At 34.5% G+C, this 18,121-nt stretch overlaps 1 protein-coding gene across 1 annotated transcript in view; it reads left to right on the plus strand.

The window, feature by feature from the left end:
- The window catches only part of LOC126814437 (alpha-mannosidase 2x), a 90,730-nt gene extending 74,165 nt beyond the window's left edge, over positions 1-16,565 (plus strand). The window contains exons 21-22 of the mRNA XM_050539541.1: positions 6,130-6,441; positions 6,870-16,565. Coding sequence (XP_050395498.1) covers positions 6,130-6,441; positions 6,870-7,034 — 477 coding nt within the window. The 3' untranslated portion in view covers positions 7,035-16,565. The remainder of the gene's footprint in view (positions 1-6,129; positions 6,442-6,869) is intronic.
- The last annotated feature ends 1,556 nt before the right edge of the window (positions 16,566-18,121 follow it).

Below are 18,121 nucleotides of genomic sequence, written 5' to 3' on the forward strand. Positions count from 1 at the left end.
AACAATCAGGGGCCATAATCCATGAAGTTACGGTTCGATACATGCCATTATCGAAAGGAATTGAGATCTTAGGGAGATCAACCTATATTTATAAGCCCACATTTTTATGTTGAGGTATATTGTCGTCGCCCCTGTCCTTCCGGACATCCGTCTGTCCACAATTTAGGTCATTATTTTTATCCGAATATATCACCGTTACACCCTAAGGATGGTTGAGTTCGAATTTCGTTAAAATCGGACCGAAACTGAGGGACAAAATGGCCGCGCCTCGTTGGCAAATAGTGTCACAATATTGTGTCACAGGGTTGTGGACTCTCTGGAGTTCACAATTTTCATCTGATTTTCATGAAATTTGAAATGCATGTTTATAACCCACAGATCTCGGTTCCTTTCGATATTCGCGTATATCGGACCGTAACTTCCTGAATTATGGCCCCTGATTGTACGAAAATTCGCGCTTTTAGCTTGTGATCCCTCTAGAGCTCACAATTACCATCAAGATCAAGATTCATCAATTAATGCCCAGTTTGTGCTACCGTTTAGTTTAAGAAACACCATTTAGTTTTGACATCGGTCATCTAGTTTATGACCATTTTAGTTTAGTTTTGATATTGGTCATCCATTTTATGACCATTTAGTTTCATAAACTAGACAACCGATGTCAAACTAAATGGTAGCACAAACTGGGTGGTTTTTGATGAATCTTGATGGTATTTAACACTTTCTGCATGGCAATCTATTAACTGAATATGTGTATTAGATTATAGATGGTAAGCTCAGTTTCTTTCCTTTTTTCATCAAATCTTTACATGGAACTGATAGGTAATTGCTATACATCCTACCGCCTAATTTATTGAAAAATATTGCGATACAATGTGAAATATACCGTAAACCTCATATTGAAAACCAGCGGATGCCAGGCAGGATACGCCCACATTTTCCAAGAGATTGATAGAGAAGAAGCTAAAAACAAACAGTATTTTTTGTACAATCAGGGGCAATAATCCAGAATGTTATGGTCTGAAATGTGCAAATATCAAAAGGGACTGAGAACTTTGGGATATAAAGATATCATCAAAATCGGATAAAAATTGTGACCTCTAGAGGGTCCACAACCCTGTCCGTCCGTCCGTCCACAATTGTTTGTGGACACTCTACAGGTCACAATTCTTATCTGATTTTGACGAAACTTGAAATATAGGTTTATCTCCAAAATATCTCGGCTGCTTTCGATATTGGCATGTATCGGATCGAAACTTCATGGATTATCGCCCCTGTTTGTACGAAAAATCACGTTTTTAGCTTGTGGACACTATAGAGGTCACAATTTTTATCCGATTTTGTTGAAACTTGAAATGTAAGTTGATAACCCAAAGATCTCGGTTCCTTTCGATATTTGTGCATATCGGACCGTAACTTCCTGAATTATGGCCCCTGATTGTACAAAAAATCACGTTTTTAGCTTGTGGACCCTATAGAGGTCATAATTTTTATCCGATTTAAAAAAACGTTTTATTATATCACCGTTACACCCTAAGGATGGCCGAGTTCGAATTTTGTGAAAATCGGCCCAAAATTGACAGACAAAATGGCCGCCGTTCGTTCTCAAATAGCGTAAAAATATGGTATATCAAGGTTGTGGACCCTATAGAGGTCAGAATTTTTATCCGATTTTGTTGAAACTTGAAATGTAAGTTTATAACCCAAAGATCTCGGTTCCTTTCGATATTCGCGCATATCGAACCGTAACTTCCTGAATTATGGCCCCTGATTCTACGAAAAATCGCGTTTTTAGCTTGTGGACCCTATAGAAGTCATAATTTTTATCCGATTTAAAAAAACGTATCATTATATCACCGTTACACCCTAAGGACGAATGAGTTCGAATTTCATGAAAATCGGCCCAAAATTGACAGACAAAATGGCCGCCGTTCGTTCTCAAATAGCGTAAAAATATGGTATATCAAGGTTGTGGACCCTATAGAGGTCACTTGAAATGCATACATGTTTAAAACCCACAGATCTCGGTTCCTTTCGATATTCGCGCATATCGGACCTTAACTTCCTGAATTATGGCCCCTGATTGTACGAAAAATCATGTTTTTAGCTTGTGGACCCATTAGAGGTCATAATTTTTATCCGATTTAAAAAAACGTATTATTATATTACCGTTCCACCCTAAGGCCAGTTGAGTTTGAATTTTGTGAAAATCGCCCCAAAATTGACAGTCAAAATGGCCGCCGTTCGTTCTCAATTAGCGTAAAAATATGGTATATCAAGGTTGTGGACCCTATAGAGGTCACAATTTTTATCCGATTTTGTTGAAACTTGAAATGTAAGTTTATAATCCAAAGATCTCGGTTCTTTTCAATATTCGTGCATATCGGACCGTAACTTCCTGAATTATGGCCCCTGATTGTACGAAAAATCGCTTTCTTTTTAGCTTGTTCTCTATCCATCTCTCGAAAATGTGGGCGTATCCTGCCTGGCAGCCGCTGGTATACAATTTGCGTATAAAGAGCGGACATTTTGTCGGACAGTTTCATTTCGTTATTCCCGAAATTCAAATTCAACATTCATTATGGTGGAATGATGATATATTTAAACGGTTTTTAAAATCCGAATTCCATCAAAATAACGGTGTAATGGTGATATATTCGAACCATTTTTTTTAAATCGGATAATAATTGTGAGCTCTAGAGGGATCACAAGCTAAAAGCGCGAATTTTCGTACAATCAGGGGCCATAATTCAGGAAGTTACGGTCCGATATGCGCGAATATCGAAAGGAACCGAGATCTTTAGGTTATAAATTTATATTTCAAGTTTCAACAAAATCGAATAAAAATTTGGGCCTCTATAGCGTCCAAAAGCTACAAATGCAATTTTTCAAACAATCAGGGGCCATAATCCATGAAGTTACGGTTCAATACATGCCATTATCGAAAGGAATTGAGATCTTAGGGAGATCAACCTATATTTCTACGCCCACATTTTTATGTTGAGGTATATTGTCATCGCCCCTGTCCGTCCGGACGTCCGTCTGTCCACAATCGAATAAAAATTTGGGCCTCTATAGCATCCAAAAGCTACAAACGCAATTTTTCAAACAATCAGGGGCCATAATCCATGAAGTTACGGTTCAATACATGCCATTATCGAAAGGAATTGAGATCTTAGGGAGATCAACCTATATTTATAAGCCCACATTTTTATGTTGAGGTATATTGTCGTCGCCCCTGTCCTTCCGGACATCCGTCTGTCCACAATTTAGGTCATTATTTTTATCCGAATATATCACCGTTACACCCTAAGGATGGTTGAGTTCGAATTTCGTTAAAATCGGACCGAAACTGAGGGACAAAATGGCCGCGCCTCGTTGGCAAATAGTGTCACAATATTGTGTCACAGGGTTGTGGACTCTCTGGAGTTCACAATTTTCATCTGATTTTCATGAAATTTGAAATGCATGTTTATAACCCACAGATCTCGGTTCCTTTCGATATTCGCGTATATCGGACCGTAACTTCCTGAATTATGGCCTCTGATTGTACGAAAATTCGCGCTTTTAGCTTGTGGACCCTATAGAGGTCATAATTTTTATCCGATTTAAAAAAACGTTTTATTATATCACCGTTACACCCTAAGGACGGCTGAGTTCGAATTTCGTGAAAATCGACCCAAAACTGACAGACAAAATGGACGCCCTTCGTTCTCAAATAGCATAAAAATATGGTATATCAAGGTTGTTGACCCTGTAGAGGTCATAATTTTAAACCGATTTTGTTGAAACTTGAAATGTAAGTTTATAACCTAAAGATCTCGGTTCCTTTCGATATTCGTGCATATTGAACCGTAACTTCCTGAATTATGGCCCATGATTGTACGAAAATTCGCATTTTTATCCGATTTTGTTGAAACTTGAAATGTAAGTTTATAACACAAAGATCTCGGTTCCTTTCGATATTTGCGCATATCGAATTGTAATTTCCTGAATTATGGCCCTTGATTGTAGGAAAAATCACTTTCTTTTTAGCTTGTTCTCTATCCATCTCTCGAAAATGGGCGTATTCTGCCTGGCAGCCGCTGGTTTAGCTTGTGGTCCCTCTGGAGGTCACAATTATTATCCGATTTAAAAAAACGTTGGATTATATCACCGTTACACCGTAAGGAAGGTTGAGTTCGAATTTCATGAAAATCGGACCAAAATTGACAGACAAAATGGCCGCCTTTTGTACGTGAATAGTGTAAAAATATGGTATATCAAGGTTGTGGATCCTATAGAGGTCACAATTTTGATCTGATTTTGTGATACGTCCACATTGAAATGTGGACGTATATTGCCCCCGTCCGTCGGTCGGTCGGTCCGTCCATCGTCCACAATTTCTTGTGAACGCTCTAACGCCAAAAGTTATCATCCAATTGTTTTAAAATGAATATATGTTGTTTACATTAGTGAGATAAAGAAGCCTATTTAATTTCAATAATTTCTGTTTATTATGTCTAGAGTTATGGCCCTTGTTTCACTTTATTGAACCTTATCATCCGATCTTTCTGAAATTTATATGCATTATTTAGATTACTGGAACGAAGAAGCCTATTAAATTTCAGCAATTTCCGTTTATTATGTCTAGAGTTATGGCCCTTGTTTCACTTTATTGAACCTTGTGAACGCTCCAACGCCAAAAGTTATGCATTATTTAGATTAGTGAAACGAAGAAGCCTATTGAATTTCAGCAATTTCCGTTTATTACGTCTAGAGTTATCGCCCTTGTTTCACTTTATTGATCCTTGTGAACGCTCTAACGCCAAAAGTTATCACCCGATCTTTTTGAAATTTATATGCATGATTTAAATTAGTGAAATGAAAAAGCCTATTGAATTTCAGCAATTTACAATAATTACTTCTAGAGTTATTGCCCTTGTTTCATTTTGTTAAACCTTGTTAATGCTTGATTGATGAAAGTTATCATCCGATATGTATGAAATTTATATGCATTATTTAAAAGCATGTCAAATTTTAACAATTTCTGTAGATTACTTCCAGAGTTGAGACCCTTGTTTCAGTTTTTAGAACCTTGTAAACCCTCAAACGACAAAATTTATAATCTGATCTGTATGTTAAGGCCCCCAATTACCTACAAAGGAATAAAAATGCGACAACCCTTGTCGACCGCTCGGACGATTTAGCTGCTGTGGGCGTATGTTTTGTTGCCTGGCAACCTATCTTTGAAACTTAAAATGTAAGTTTATAACCCAAAGATCTCAGTTCCTTTCGATATTTGCGCATATCGGATCGTAACTTTCTGAATTATGGCCCCTGATTGTACAAAAAATTGCGTTTTTAGCTTGAGGTCCCTCAAGAGGTCACAATTATTATCCAATTTAAAAAAACGTTTGAATATATCACTTTTACATCCTAAGGATGGTTGAGTTTGAATTTCGTGAAAATCGGACCAAAACTGACAGACAAAATGGCCGCCTCTAATACTCAAATAGCGTAAAAATATGGTATATCAAGGTTGTGGACCCTCTAGAGGTGACAAATTTCTTTTGATTTTGATAAAACTTGAAATGTAAGTTTATAACCCAAAGATCTTTGTTCCTTTTGATATTTGCGCATATCGGATCGTAAATTCCTGAATTATGGCCCCTGACTGACAGAATGGCCAATCCTTGTACGCAAATAGTGTAAAAGTATGTAATACCAAGGTTGTGGACCCTCTAGAAGTCACAATTTTGATCTGATTTTGATGAAACTTAAAATATATCTTTATATCCCAAATATCTCAGTCCCTTTCGATATTCACGCATTTCAGACCAGAACTTCCTGGCTTATGGCCCCTGATTGTACGAAAAATCGTTTTTTTTTTTTTAGCTTGTTCTCTATCCATCTCTTGTAAAATATGGGCATATCTTGCCTGGCAACTGCTGGTTAGGCGTTTATATAACTTACAAACTGTTGTATCCAAGTTTTAAGTGGAAAGAATGACATTAAAAACTGAGATGATTCATATACGTCTTTGTTTATAAAATTGTTCAGATTATGATGACAACCTGTTATTAATTTTATTTTTTATAAAGATTTATTTCTGTTTAATGAACTTTAATTTTTTTTTATTTTTTTCAGCCCAGTAAAACAGAGTTACGTTTCCCGTCATTACTAGGTCATTTAACTTCAGCTCACATGCTGGGCTCTTTCTTTGTTTTACCTCAATATAAAAATTCGAAACTCATGGCATTGACAACGTCAGTTAGGCCATTAGATGTTGATTTACCATGTGAATTATATATGCTTAATTTACGAACTATGCAAAATAAAGATGATAGTGATGCATTAAAATATGTACCAAAAGAAACAGCTGCTATGATATTACATAGATATGGTATAGATTGTTCTTATCCAGCTAAAAGTTTAACTTGTTATACGAATGGGGGAAAGGTGAGTCGGTATTCACATAAATTACAGGGTAATGTCCATTATTAACTTGTGTTTTAGTCCATCGGTCCGGTCCAACAATCAGTTGTTTGCCCAACGTAAACAGAATATATTTTTGAATTCGTCCTCAGAACTACTAGTACTAATGGTATTTTCATCAAATTTTGTATAGTGTACGTTGGTAGTAGGGATTTAAATTTGATCATATGAATAACTTTTGTGCCCCATGGATATAAGTTGGAATTATTCTTAATCGGGGGGTTGGCCTCTTTTCCTGATATGCCATCTTGTGTAGTTTCTTGTTTAAATTTTGTTAAAAGCGATTTTGGTGGGCATATATAGGGGACCTGACAAGCCCCTGTCGTATTATTTTCTTTGTTTGACTGCTGCATGTACATGTTTTATTTATTTGAATAATCTTTATTCTTCAGGTGGCTTTTGCTAAAATATTTAATGATTTAAAAATGCTGGAGGTAAAGTCTATGTCTTTGACTCTCATGTATGAAAGAGAAAATTTAGACATGGAAGCACTCACAACTGTTAAACCAATGGAGATAAATACATTCAAAGTAACATTCCGTTCATCTGAAACTTAGATTGATTAAAACTATGTCAGGTGTTTCATATTTTAAAATTTTAACCAGTCATCATCATTATCTTAGAATTTATTTCACTAAACAAGGTATGAAAATATACATAACCACCAATTTTTCAATGAAAACATTACAGTATGATTTTTATAAGCCATTTTGTAAAAATGGGCTATTGGTGAATACCTTTGTACATCATAATTAGCCTGGCTATCTTTTTTGTTTTTGTCAATTTAACCCTGGTACATGTAAATATTGACTTCCCTAGTAACTTATAGAAAATTAGAGAAAAGTGATATATATAATAATACCAGCACATCCCTGTATAGACCAAAACGGCAGTTCCTTAGACCACCTCAAACCGTTATTTGAATAGCTTTCCCTATTATATATAGGAACATTTTGTGAGCTACATATATGCATGTGACAGAGTGGTTTAAGGAGCCCAAGTAACAATGGTTTCGGGTAATGAGTAATAAACTCCAGTTCATTTTATGTGAAAAGACACCTTACCTAGTATATATGTCTTTAAGGCACCTTTTTGATTCACCAAGACTGAACCTAAAGTTAATCTGCCTTGGGACACGGGGCAGAGAGTTTGCTACTTGCATGGATCCATAGTTAACAGTGTAAATGGTTTAGTATGAATTTAATTCAGAAAAAGTTGCTCTTCCTAAATTTGTAATAAATCCAGACCTTTGAAACACTTGTTTTTTTAAAACAACCATAACTGTGGTTTTTGAGGGGGAGGGGGTGTGATGGGCAAATAGTAAGATGCTTTTTATACGCTCACATTTTCATGTGGACGTATTATGTTGTCGCCCCTGTCCTATTTGTTTGTGGAGTATATATTGTCGTCGCCCCTGTTCGTCTGTCCGTCAACAATTGTTTGTGAACACTCTACAGGTCACAATTATAGGTTTATCACCCTAAGATCTCGCTTCCTTTTGATATTGGCATGTATCGGAGTGTAACTTCATGGATTATGGCCCTTGATTGTACGAAAAATCACGTTTTTAGCTTGTGAACACTGTAGAGGTCACAATTTTTATCCGATTTGGTTTAAACTTGAAATATATGTTTATAACCCAAAGATCTCAGTTCATTTCGATATTCGCACATATCGGACCATAACTTCCTGAATTATGGCCCCTGATTGTACGGAAAAATCGCGTCATAAATTTTATCCGATTTAAAAAAACATTTTAATATATCACCGTTACACCCTAAGGATGGCCGAGTTTGAATTTGGAGAAAATCGGACCAAAACTAACTGACAAAATGGCCGCCCATCGTTCTAAAATAGGGTAAAAATATGGTATATCAGGGTTGTGGCCCCTATAGAGGTCACAATATTTATCCGATTTTGTTGAAACTTGAAATGTAAGTTTATAACCCAAAGATCTCAGTTCCTTTCGATATTTGCGTATATCGGACCGTAACTTCCTGAATTATGGCCCCTGATTGTACGAAAAATCGCGTTTTTTAGCTTGTGGACCCTATAGAGGTCATAATTTTTATCCGATTTAAAAAAACGTTTTAGTATATCCCCATTACACCCTAAGGATGGTTGAGGTCGAATTTTGTGAAAATCGGACCAAAACTGACTGACAAAATGGCCGCCCATCGTTCTCAAATAGCGTAAAAATATGGTATATCAAGGTTGTGGACCATATAGAGGTCACAATATTTATCCGATTTTGTTGAAACTTGAAATGTAAGTTTATAACCCAAAGATCTCAGTTCCTTTCGATATTCGCGCATATCGAACCGTAACTTCCTGAATTATGGCCCCTGATTGTACGAAAAATCGTGTTTTTAGCTTGTGGACCCTTTAGCGGTCACAATTTTTATCCGATTTAAAAAAAACGTTTGAATATATCACCGTTATTCCCTGAGGATGGTTGAGTTTGAATTTTGTAAAAATCGAACCAAAACTAACAAAATGGCCACGCCTCGTAGTCAAATAGCGTAAAAATATGGTATATCAATGTTGTGGACCCTGTAGAGGTCACAATTTTAATCAGATTTTGATGAAACTTCAAAGGCATGTTTATAACCCAAAGATTTTGGTTGCTTTCGATATTCATGCATATTGGATCGTAACTTCCTGAATTATGGCCCCTGATTGTACGAAAAATAGTGTTTTTAGCTTGGGGTCGCTCTAGAGGTCGCAATTATTATCCGATTTAAAACACTGTTTGTATATATCACCGTTACACCGCAATGAAGTTTGAGTTCGAATTTCATGAAAATCGGATCAAAACTGCCTGACAAAATGCCCGCCCCTTGTACTCATATAGTGTAAACACCTGGTATATTAAGGCTGTGGACCCTCTGGAGGTCACAATTTTGTGTCGATTTTGATGAAACTTGAAATGCATGTTTATAATCCAAAGATCTTGGTTGCTTTCGATATTCGCGCATATCGGATCATAACTTCCTGAATTATGGCCCCTGATTGTACGAAAAATAGTGTTTTTAGCTTGTGGTCCCTCAAGAGGTCACAATTATTTATTGATTAAAAAAAACGTTCGAATATATCGCCCTTACACCATTATGATGGCTGAGTTAGAATTTCGTGGAAATCGGACCAAAACTGTGTACAATCGTTAACATGCCCATAATCTTGTTGTTTATGTGTGATTTACATTGTCACTTTGTAAAGTGCCTCTGAACATGTTATATGAAAGGGTGCACTATAAATATGCTGTAATAATAGTAATAATAATAATATCAAGGTTGTGAATCCTCTAGAGGCCACAATTTTGATCAGATTTTGATGAAACTTGAAATACATATTTATAACCCAAAGATCTTGGTTCCTTTCATTATTCGCGCATATCGGATCGTAACTTCCTGAATTATGGCCCTTGATTGTACAAAAAATCGCATTTTGAGCTTGTGGCAGTTTTGGCTTGTGGTCCCTCTAGAGGTCACAATTTTTATCCGATTTATAAAAAAAACGTGTGAATATATCACAGTTATCGATATAATGACTGAGTTCGAATTTCGTGAAAATTGGACAAAAATTGTATGCAAATAGTGTAAAAATATGGTATATCAAGGTTGTGGCCACAGTTTTTATCCGATTTGGATGAAACTTTAAATATATGTTTTATTATAAAGATCTTGGTTCCTGTTGATAATCACACATATCCGAACGTAACTTCCTGGATTATGGCCTCTGATTGGTCGAAAAATCACATTTTTAGCTTGTGGCAGTTGTGGATTCTCTAGAAGTCACAATTTTTTTCCCGATTTTAAGAAACATTTAGATATATCACCATTCCACCATAATGAAGGTTGAATTAGAATTTTTGGAAAATCAAAATGAAACTGTCCGACAAAATGTCTGCTCTAGTCTTTGTACACGAATTGTGTATAAGTATGTAATACAAAGGTTATGGACCCTCTGGATGATACTTAAAACATATCTTTATATTCCAAAAATCTCATTCTCTTTTGATATTTGCACATTTAAGACCATAACTTTGTGGATTATGGCGCCTGATTGTACAAAAAATAATTTTTGTTTTTAGCTTGTTCTCTATCTCTTGCAAAATGTGGGCGTATCCTGCCTGGCAGCTGCTGGTTTTTGTTTAGATTGTTCTCTATCCATCTCTTGCAAAATGTGGGTGTATCTTGCCTGGCAACCCCTGGTAACTAAACCATAAAATTTTGATTTGCTGATTTTATTTCTAGCCTGTTGAGCAAAACAGTATGGATGACAGTAAGCCTAACAAACCAAGGCCTTTTTGTCATTATAGCATACAAGTTATCATTACTCGAACCTAATGTTTAGTATGTAGTTAGAAATTATACAGTAATTAATAAGTAGGTGTACAGCTAGCTGTAAAAGATGCCACTTTTAGTGTGAAAGTGTGACTAATTATAATACCCCAATCTTATTAAAACACAGATCCTATTTCGTTTCGTTTTTTAAAGTTCAAAATTTTGTTTTACTTGTCTTCACAAAACTAGGATCTGGAAGAGTTGTTATATAACTCGCGGACTGGTTGATATGCAGGATTAGCCAATGAAACGGTCTGTTACAGCAACTTCTGGGTGTGTGATTAATCAATGTATGATGTCATAGGGTCAAAAGCCACTCGTACAACCCCATACTCGACCTTCCACTACAACCGGTCAGATCTTCATTTAGTGTAGGCCCTCGAAAGTATAAAAAAACGAAACAAAATATAGATTTGTATTTTAATCAGATTGATATATACCCATCACTATTGAATACACAAACCTAACCAATAGTGGTGTATAAAATTCAATAGTCACAGTTTTAATACTACTGCTTGATTACTAACAATGACTAAATAATAAACGTTATGTATATAAAATGACTCTTTAGATCTCTTTGTGTCGTAGATTTTCATTTATTAAAGTTATTTGTTCATAAGTCAAGAATTGTCTATTTATAATTCGCACTACATTCGTCCATCATGAAATAAGGGGAAATAATTACTAGCCTGAGACTGTATGTTTTTGTAAGACTTATTGCATTTTGAGTCAACAAAACCTATATAAATAATGCCCTGGCTAATATAGATATTAATGGGGCATTATGTAATATTTAGATAAAGAGCTGGCCATTCTCTCTATAATATTTCAAAAATAGATAATGTAAAATGAATATATTATTATTGTTCGATTTATATAGCGCATCATTACACGTGAAGTGTTTCTAAGCGCATATCACAAACATATACTTCAAACACACAGAAACAATCAAAATCAGGAGAACATAATTAAACACAGCTGCCTGTTAGGCGCTATTATTCAAAGGTTTATATCTAACAAATCAACCGGCTAATCTCTATATTGAACTCAGTCGAGGTATTACCTGATGAACACCTACACCAAGTAGAGTTCAAAAATAAAAAACGAAGTTTAAAAGAATCAGCTTCATTAACAAAAATTAAACAATCAAAAACTAAACAGATAAATCAAATTCAAACGAAACAAATAAAACAAAGAAAATGAAAAGAGCAGTTCATTACCATTCTACATTAACAAAATAAAGGAAAACAACTTGTGAAATTTTTTTCAAAAAATAAGAGCAACTGATGTCAAGCCATATCTACTGTAGAATGTATTATTGGGTTATAAAAACGTCTATTTTAAGTTTCATCAAAAGCAGATAAAATCAATCTACACAACAATGTGGACATATATAACAATGAATGAGTAATATTTGCCTTGAAAACAAATTAATTGGCAATTTTGCTGATGTTTTTCAATCCAAATCAGAATATAAATTGGAATAAATTACCGTTCCTCCAACAATTCTACCCAATGGATACCATGCTCTATCATCAAACCAATTAAGAAAGTTATAGAAGCCATGGGTCACCATATAATGTGTTGCCCGATAGTTAAACCATGGGTCGAATATATTGAAAATTTCATTCAAATTACTTTATTTTGAGCAAAGTTGTTAATTAGTTGTAGTTTTGACAAGATGTATGCATTGATCGTAACAACCGTACTGGTTATTTGAGTCTTAAGCAGTGGACACATTAGTCGAATGGTTCGGCCGAATCGTTCGACGGAATCAATCGGCGCCGAATTTTATTTGGCCGAATGGGTGGACACACTAGCCGAATGCTTCGCCGATTCAACCTGTCGATTGCATCACCTATCACGTCACATGATTAAACATGGCGGCGTCTATGTCTTCAATCTATCACGTGACTTCTCGATATGAGTGGTGATTGGCTAATGAATTCTATATTCGACGAAGCGGACAAACCAGGCGAATATAATTCGGCCGAATATATCAAACCTGTTTGATTCGGGCGAATCATTCGGCCGAATGACAGTGGACACACTAGGCGAATTTCGACGCCGATTGCTTCGGCCAAACGATTAAAATAACCCATATTTTAACTTTTAAACACACACTCCCACCCGACCCCACTAACCGGCGTTAGCAACAAAAATGTGGCATCAAGCGATGATTCTAGGACCAAGTATTCAAAATTTTACTTCTTAAGACACGCGTATAAATTATCACGATTTAATAGTATTTAGCATCATCCAACTGTAATACGTTTTTCAAGCTATGTAAAATAAATGTGCCAGAATATAATTTACATTTCTGAAAAGGTAAATGAAACTTCTTTTCAGTAGTATTCTGTGCGATATCTGGAATGTCGTAGTATGACCCGTATTTTGACATTTAAGACCCCACCCAGCCCCTCCCAATCAATTAATAGAGTTTAATAGTGTACAACTTTCCAAATTATTATCTGGCACATTTATATTTACATACCTTGAAAAAAGATCAAAGTTCCACGGTACTAAACTTTATTAAGTGAGGGGCTGAAGGGATATTTAAAGTAAAAAAAAAAAGCGATCTTATAAGAAATTCTCGACATCTGTTCATATACAGCTAGAAGGTATGTTTATTGTTTGATACAAAATGTAAATTATTTTCTTGCACATTTGTAATTACATACCTAGAAAAAAGAGCAAAATTGAAATGGCACTAACATGTATTAAATGAGGAAGGGGGTGGGAGTATTTAACTCAAAATACGGACCATAACACAAAATACAAGATATCGGGATGCATACCATTAAAAAGGTCTGAATACATTTTCAAAATTGTAAAATATTTTCTGACATATTCATATTTACGTACCTTGTTAAAGCAGATATAATTTGGATTGTCTGAACTCTATTTAGTGAGGGGAGGGGGTATTTAAAAGTTAAAATATGCGTCTTATATGAAATTCCAGTTATCGTAAAATGCTTCACCGGAAAGTATTTGTCTATCACTCTTTGAATATACGAGTATTAGCTATTTTACTGGCACATTCATGATTACATGATTTAGAAGAGATAAAGCTCTCATTTGTTTGTCCAAAGAAATATGGTGCTATCAAATAATAACTTAATTACTAAATATAGACTACTTTCAATTTATTTTATTTAATGGTAGATCAGATTAACAATAACACACACGCGATTTCAGATTTCACTAAAGTCGCGGTCATCGACCAATATTTCTGATTGTATTTGCTCGATTCTTCTTTGTTGTATGGTGACTTATTGTTGATTTCCGCTTATGTCATCATAATGTTCCGGTGCGATGAATTTCAAGAAATGTTTTTGTAGAAATGTTTTTGGAGAAATATTTTGCAAGATTTGTATTTGAAGATTTGTATTTAGAAATTTATTGTTCGAGAGTATGTCTATGATGAAATGTAAATGTAGATTATTTTTTTGATTTACTTAAATAAATTTTGTCTTTATATTAAAATAAAATTAAATTAAACAAAAATACATTTTACAAATCTGATATGACAAATGTCTAATTTTAGTGTACAAATGTCGAAATACGACAAAAAATGAAGAAATAAGATTTAAGGACTATAAATTAAGAACTAAGAATTAAGAACACTGAATAATGAGCTGTTTGGTTTTCCATAATTTTGAAAATCTCACATGGATGGCTAGCAATGTCAACAATACTAAACATCTGTTTCCATTGAAAAAATATGTGCATACTGACTATGCATTAAAGCTTTAGTGGCTAGTATTTTAGCATTTTGATTGTTTGTGTCCATTAAACATACATTATTGCAAGAGCTAAATCTGCCTATTGCAGATCTTTCTTTAGGCCTGAAATGTTATCTAAATTATTAATTAGAAATTAATTAACTTATCCAGACCATAATCAACTCTCGATACCATCGCTAGCCAGCGATATTTAGCGGCTGGGAATACATTTTTTGAAAAATAATTAAATGGATAATCGCTGGCTTTTTTTTTATCGTACCGACTTCAGTACTGATGATCGAGGCTCGCCTAAAATTTTCAGGATATTCTATTTACGTTATCTATTTTTTATACGCCCACATTTTCATGTCCGTCGGTCCGTCCACAATTGTTTGTGAACAGTCTACAGGTCACAATTTTTATCCGATTTCAATGAAACTTGAAATATAGGTTTATCACCCTAAGATCTCGGTTCCTTTCGATATTGGCATGTATCGGACTGTAACTTCATGGATTATGGCCCCTGATTGTACGAAAAATCACGTTTTTAGCTTGTGAACACTGTAGAGGCCACAATTTTTATCCGATTTGGTTCAAACTTGAAATGTAAGTTTATAACCCAAAGATCTTGGTTCCTTTCGATATTCGCGCATATCGGACCGTAACTTCCTGAATTATGGCCCCTGATTGTACGAAAAATCGCGTTTTTAGCTTGTTTTCTATCCATCTCTCGAAAATGTGGGCGTATCCTGCCTGGCAGCCGCTGGTTAACTATTATAGTGAGAACTGTAAACTCTTTATCTAATCTCCCATAATGCCCCTTCAAGCACTTGTATAGTTTATTAATAAGAACTTATTATAAAGTCATCGACTGTAGTCAGTATTAGTACCAATATATTCTTTCAAAGTTATCCACTGCAGTTGGCATTAGTACTAAATTATTAATAACCTCTTGTCATCATCCACTGCAGGTAATATTAAGGGTAGTACCAATAAATTAATAACTTCATACAAAGCTATCCACTGCTGTTGATTTTGGGAGAAGTATTTAATAACTGCTTTACAAAGTCATCCACTGCAGTTTGTATTTTGTTACCATTTCTATATTAAGGTTGTTTGTTTTGCTTTTTAATTCAGTGCCTTTATCTTTAAAATTTAATCAAACATCTTCTAATAAGGATGTTTGTTCTGATGAGAAATATAAACATATTTCATGTTTTTAACTTTATACTATTTATCACACCACACATATATAATATTATAGGGTACTTGTCTTTTTTGCTTGGCACCAAACCTTTAAATATGTAATTATTGTGATTATTAATGTGAATGTGAAATGAAAAAAAATGTGTAATTGTGTGTAAGATTTAGAATTATAATTATTAATATTAGATTTTGTGTCAATCTTCAGTATAGAAATGATATTATGTTTATCCTGTATTGAATAATTCAAAACTGTAGATTTCATCTTTGTAACCTGTTTAACCCATTGGATTTATTAAATTAAAGGATATATCAATGTATTTCCTAATCATTAGCTGATGTGCTCAACCTCATACCAGCTATAACTGATACCACACAAATTTAGCATAGAAATTGTCCAAAAATGTTAGTGGAAGGAGTACAGCTTTACACATTTACATGTACATGTAGTTATTTTTGTTTTATTATATGTTCACACTAAAGTATGTTTTCCTCACCAAATAATGAATTAATAGATATATAGAAGCATTGAACTTGTTATTTCATAAACTGTTGACTTGAGTTTTAATATTTTTTATATTTATGTTAATCATAGTATACATGTTGAAATAATAGAATGAAATGTACATTTATCAACTTGTATGGAAATGGGACAAACAGGCAGAACTCAATACTTTAGTCATTTTGAGACAAAATTATGGTAATTTCTGTCTTATTGTTCTTTTAAGTACATATATGTATATATAAGAGTGTACTGTGACTATAAATTTTGCTCATATCACATATATAGGTAATAAAATAGATGACAAATATACCTTATTTGAGTTATATTTAGTAAATTCATGTGGCTTCTGGCACCATATACCTTGAAATTTTAGATGGAGAGTCATACTAGATAAGCCACAACTTAGATGATTTGCACCCCATTCCCATGTGTCAATCTCTATACAAAGAGGATTACTGTTCTTAAAATATAGGCCTACTGTTGTATGTTACAATACTGTATCCCGGTCTATTTAATAGGACTTAATAAAAATAATGTATTCTGATGTGAATCTCTTTAGAATGTATATGAAGAGTCCAGGGGAAGAACCATCTAATTCACATTTTTGTCTTTTCGCATAAAAGGCAAAACAGACTTTTGGACGCGAATGCTTCATGCGAACAGAACAACGAGTGGGTTTAATTACAACTTCAAATGATGTTTAATACGAATCATAATTACCAGTACAACAACTGACTTCCACTTTTCAGCCAAATTAAGGTCAAATAAAGGTTACGATGGACGTATTTGTCAGGGAGACCATTTCAGAAGGGCCTTGGTTCGATGTGACTCCGATCGTTTTCACCTGAAAATGATTGTTCCACAGAAAGCTTATACAATTTGCTACTAGATGGCGCCATTAACTGGGGTTCGTTGAAAAAGTGACTTAAATCGTTCTTCCCCCGGGGCTCTTCATATGCAATTTTGGTATATTAATATTAATGGTATATTAAACCGATCTGTATGAAATTTATATGCATCATTTAAATTAGTAAAACAAAGAAGCCTATTGAATTTCATCAATTTCCGTTAATTACATCTAGAGTTATAGTCCTAATTGTTTCACTTTGTTGAATCTTGTGAATGCTTGTCGCTCTAGATCTAATGACAACAGTTATCATCCGATCTGTTTGAAATTGATATGTGTCATTTAAATTAGTGAAATGAAGAATTCTATTGAATTTCAGCAATTTCCGTTAATTACGCCATGAGTTATGGCCCTTGTTTCACTTTGTTGTACCTTGTGAATGCTCTAACGACAAAAGTTATTATCCATCTGTATGAAATTTATATGCATCATTTAAATTAGTGAAACAAAGAAGCCTATTGAATTTCAGCAATTTCCGTTAAATACATCTAGAGTTATGGCCCTTGTTCCACTTTGTTGAATCTTGTGAACGCTCTAATGACAACAGTTATCATCCGATCTGTTTGAAATTGATATGCATCATTTAAATTAGTGAAATGAAAAAGCCTATTGAATTTCAGCAATTTTTGTTAATTACGCCGTGAGTTATGGCCCTTGTTTCACTTTGTTGTACCTTGCGAATGCTCTAACGATAAAAGTTATTATCCGATCTGTATGAAATTTATATGCATTAGTAAAATAAAGAAGCCTATCGAATTTCAGCAATTTCTGTTTATTTACATCTAGGTTTATGGCCCTTGTTTCACTTTGTTGAATCTTGTGAATGCTCCAATGACAACAGTTATCATCTGATCTGTTTGAAATTGATATCCATCATTTAAATTAGGGAAACCAAGAAGCTTATTGAATTTCAGAAATTTTCGTTAATTACGCCGTGAGTTATGGCCCTTGTTTCACT

This window comes from Patella vulgata, chromosome 3 (genome assembly GCF_932274485.2).
Source record: "Patella vulgata chromosome 3, xgPatVulg1.2, whole genome shotgun sequence".
Lineage (NCBI taxonomy): Eukaryota > Metazoa > Mollusca > Gastropoda > Patellidae > Patella > Patella vulgata.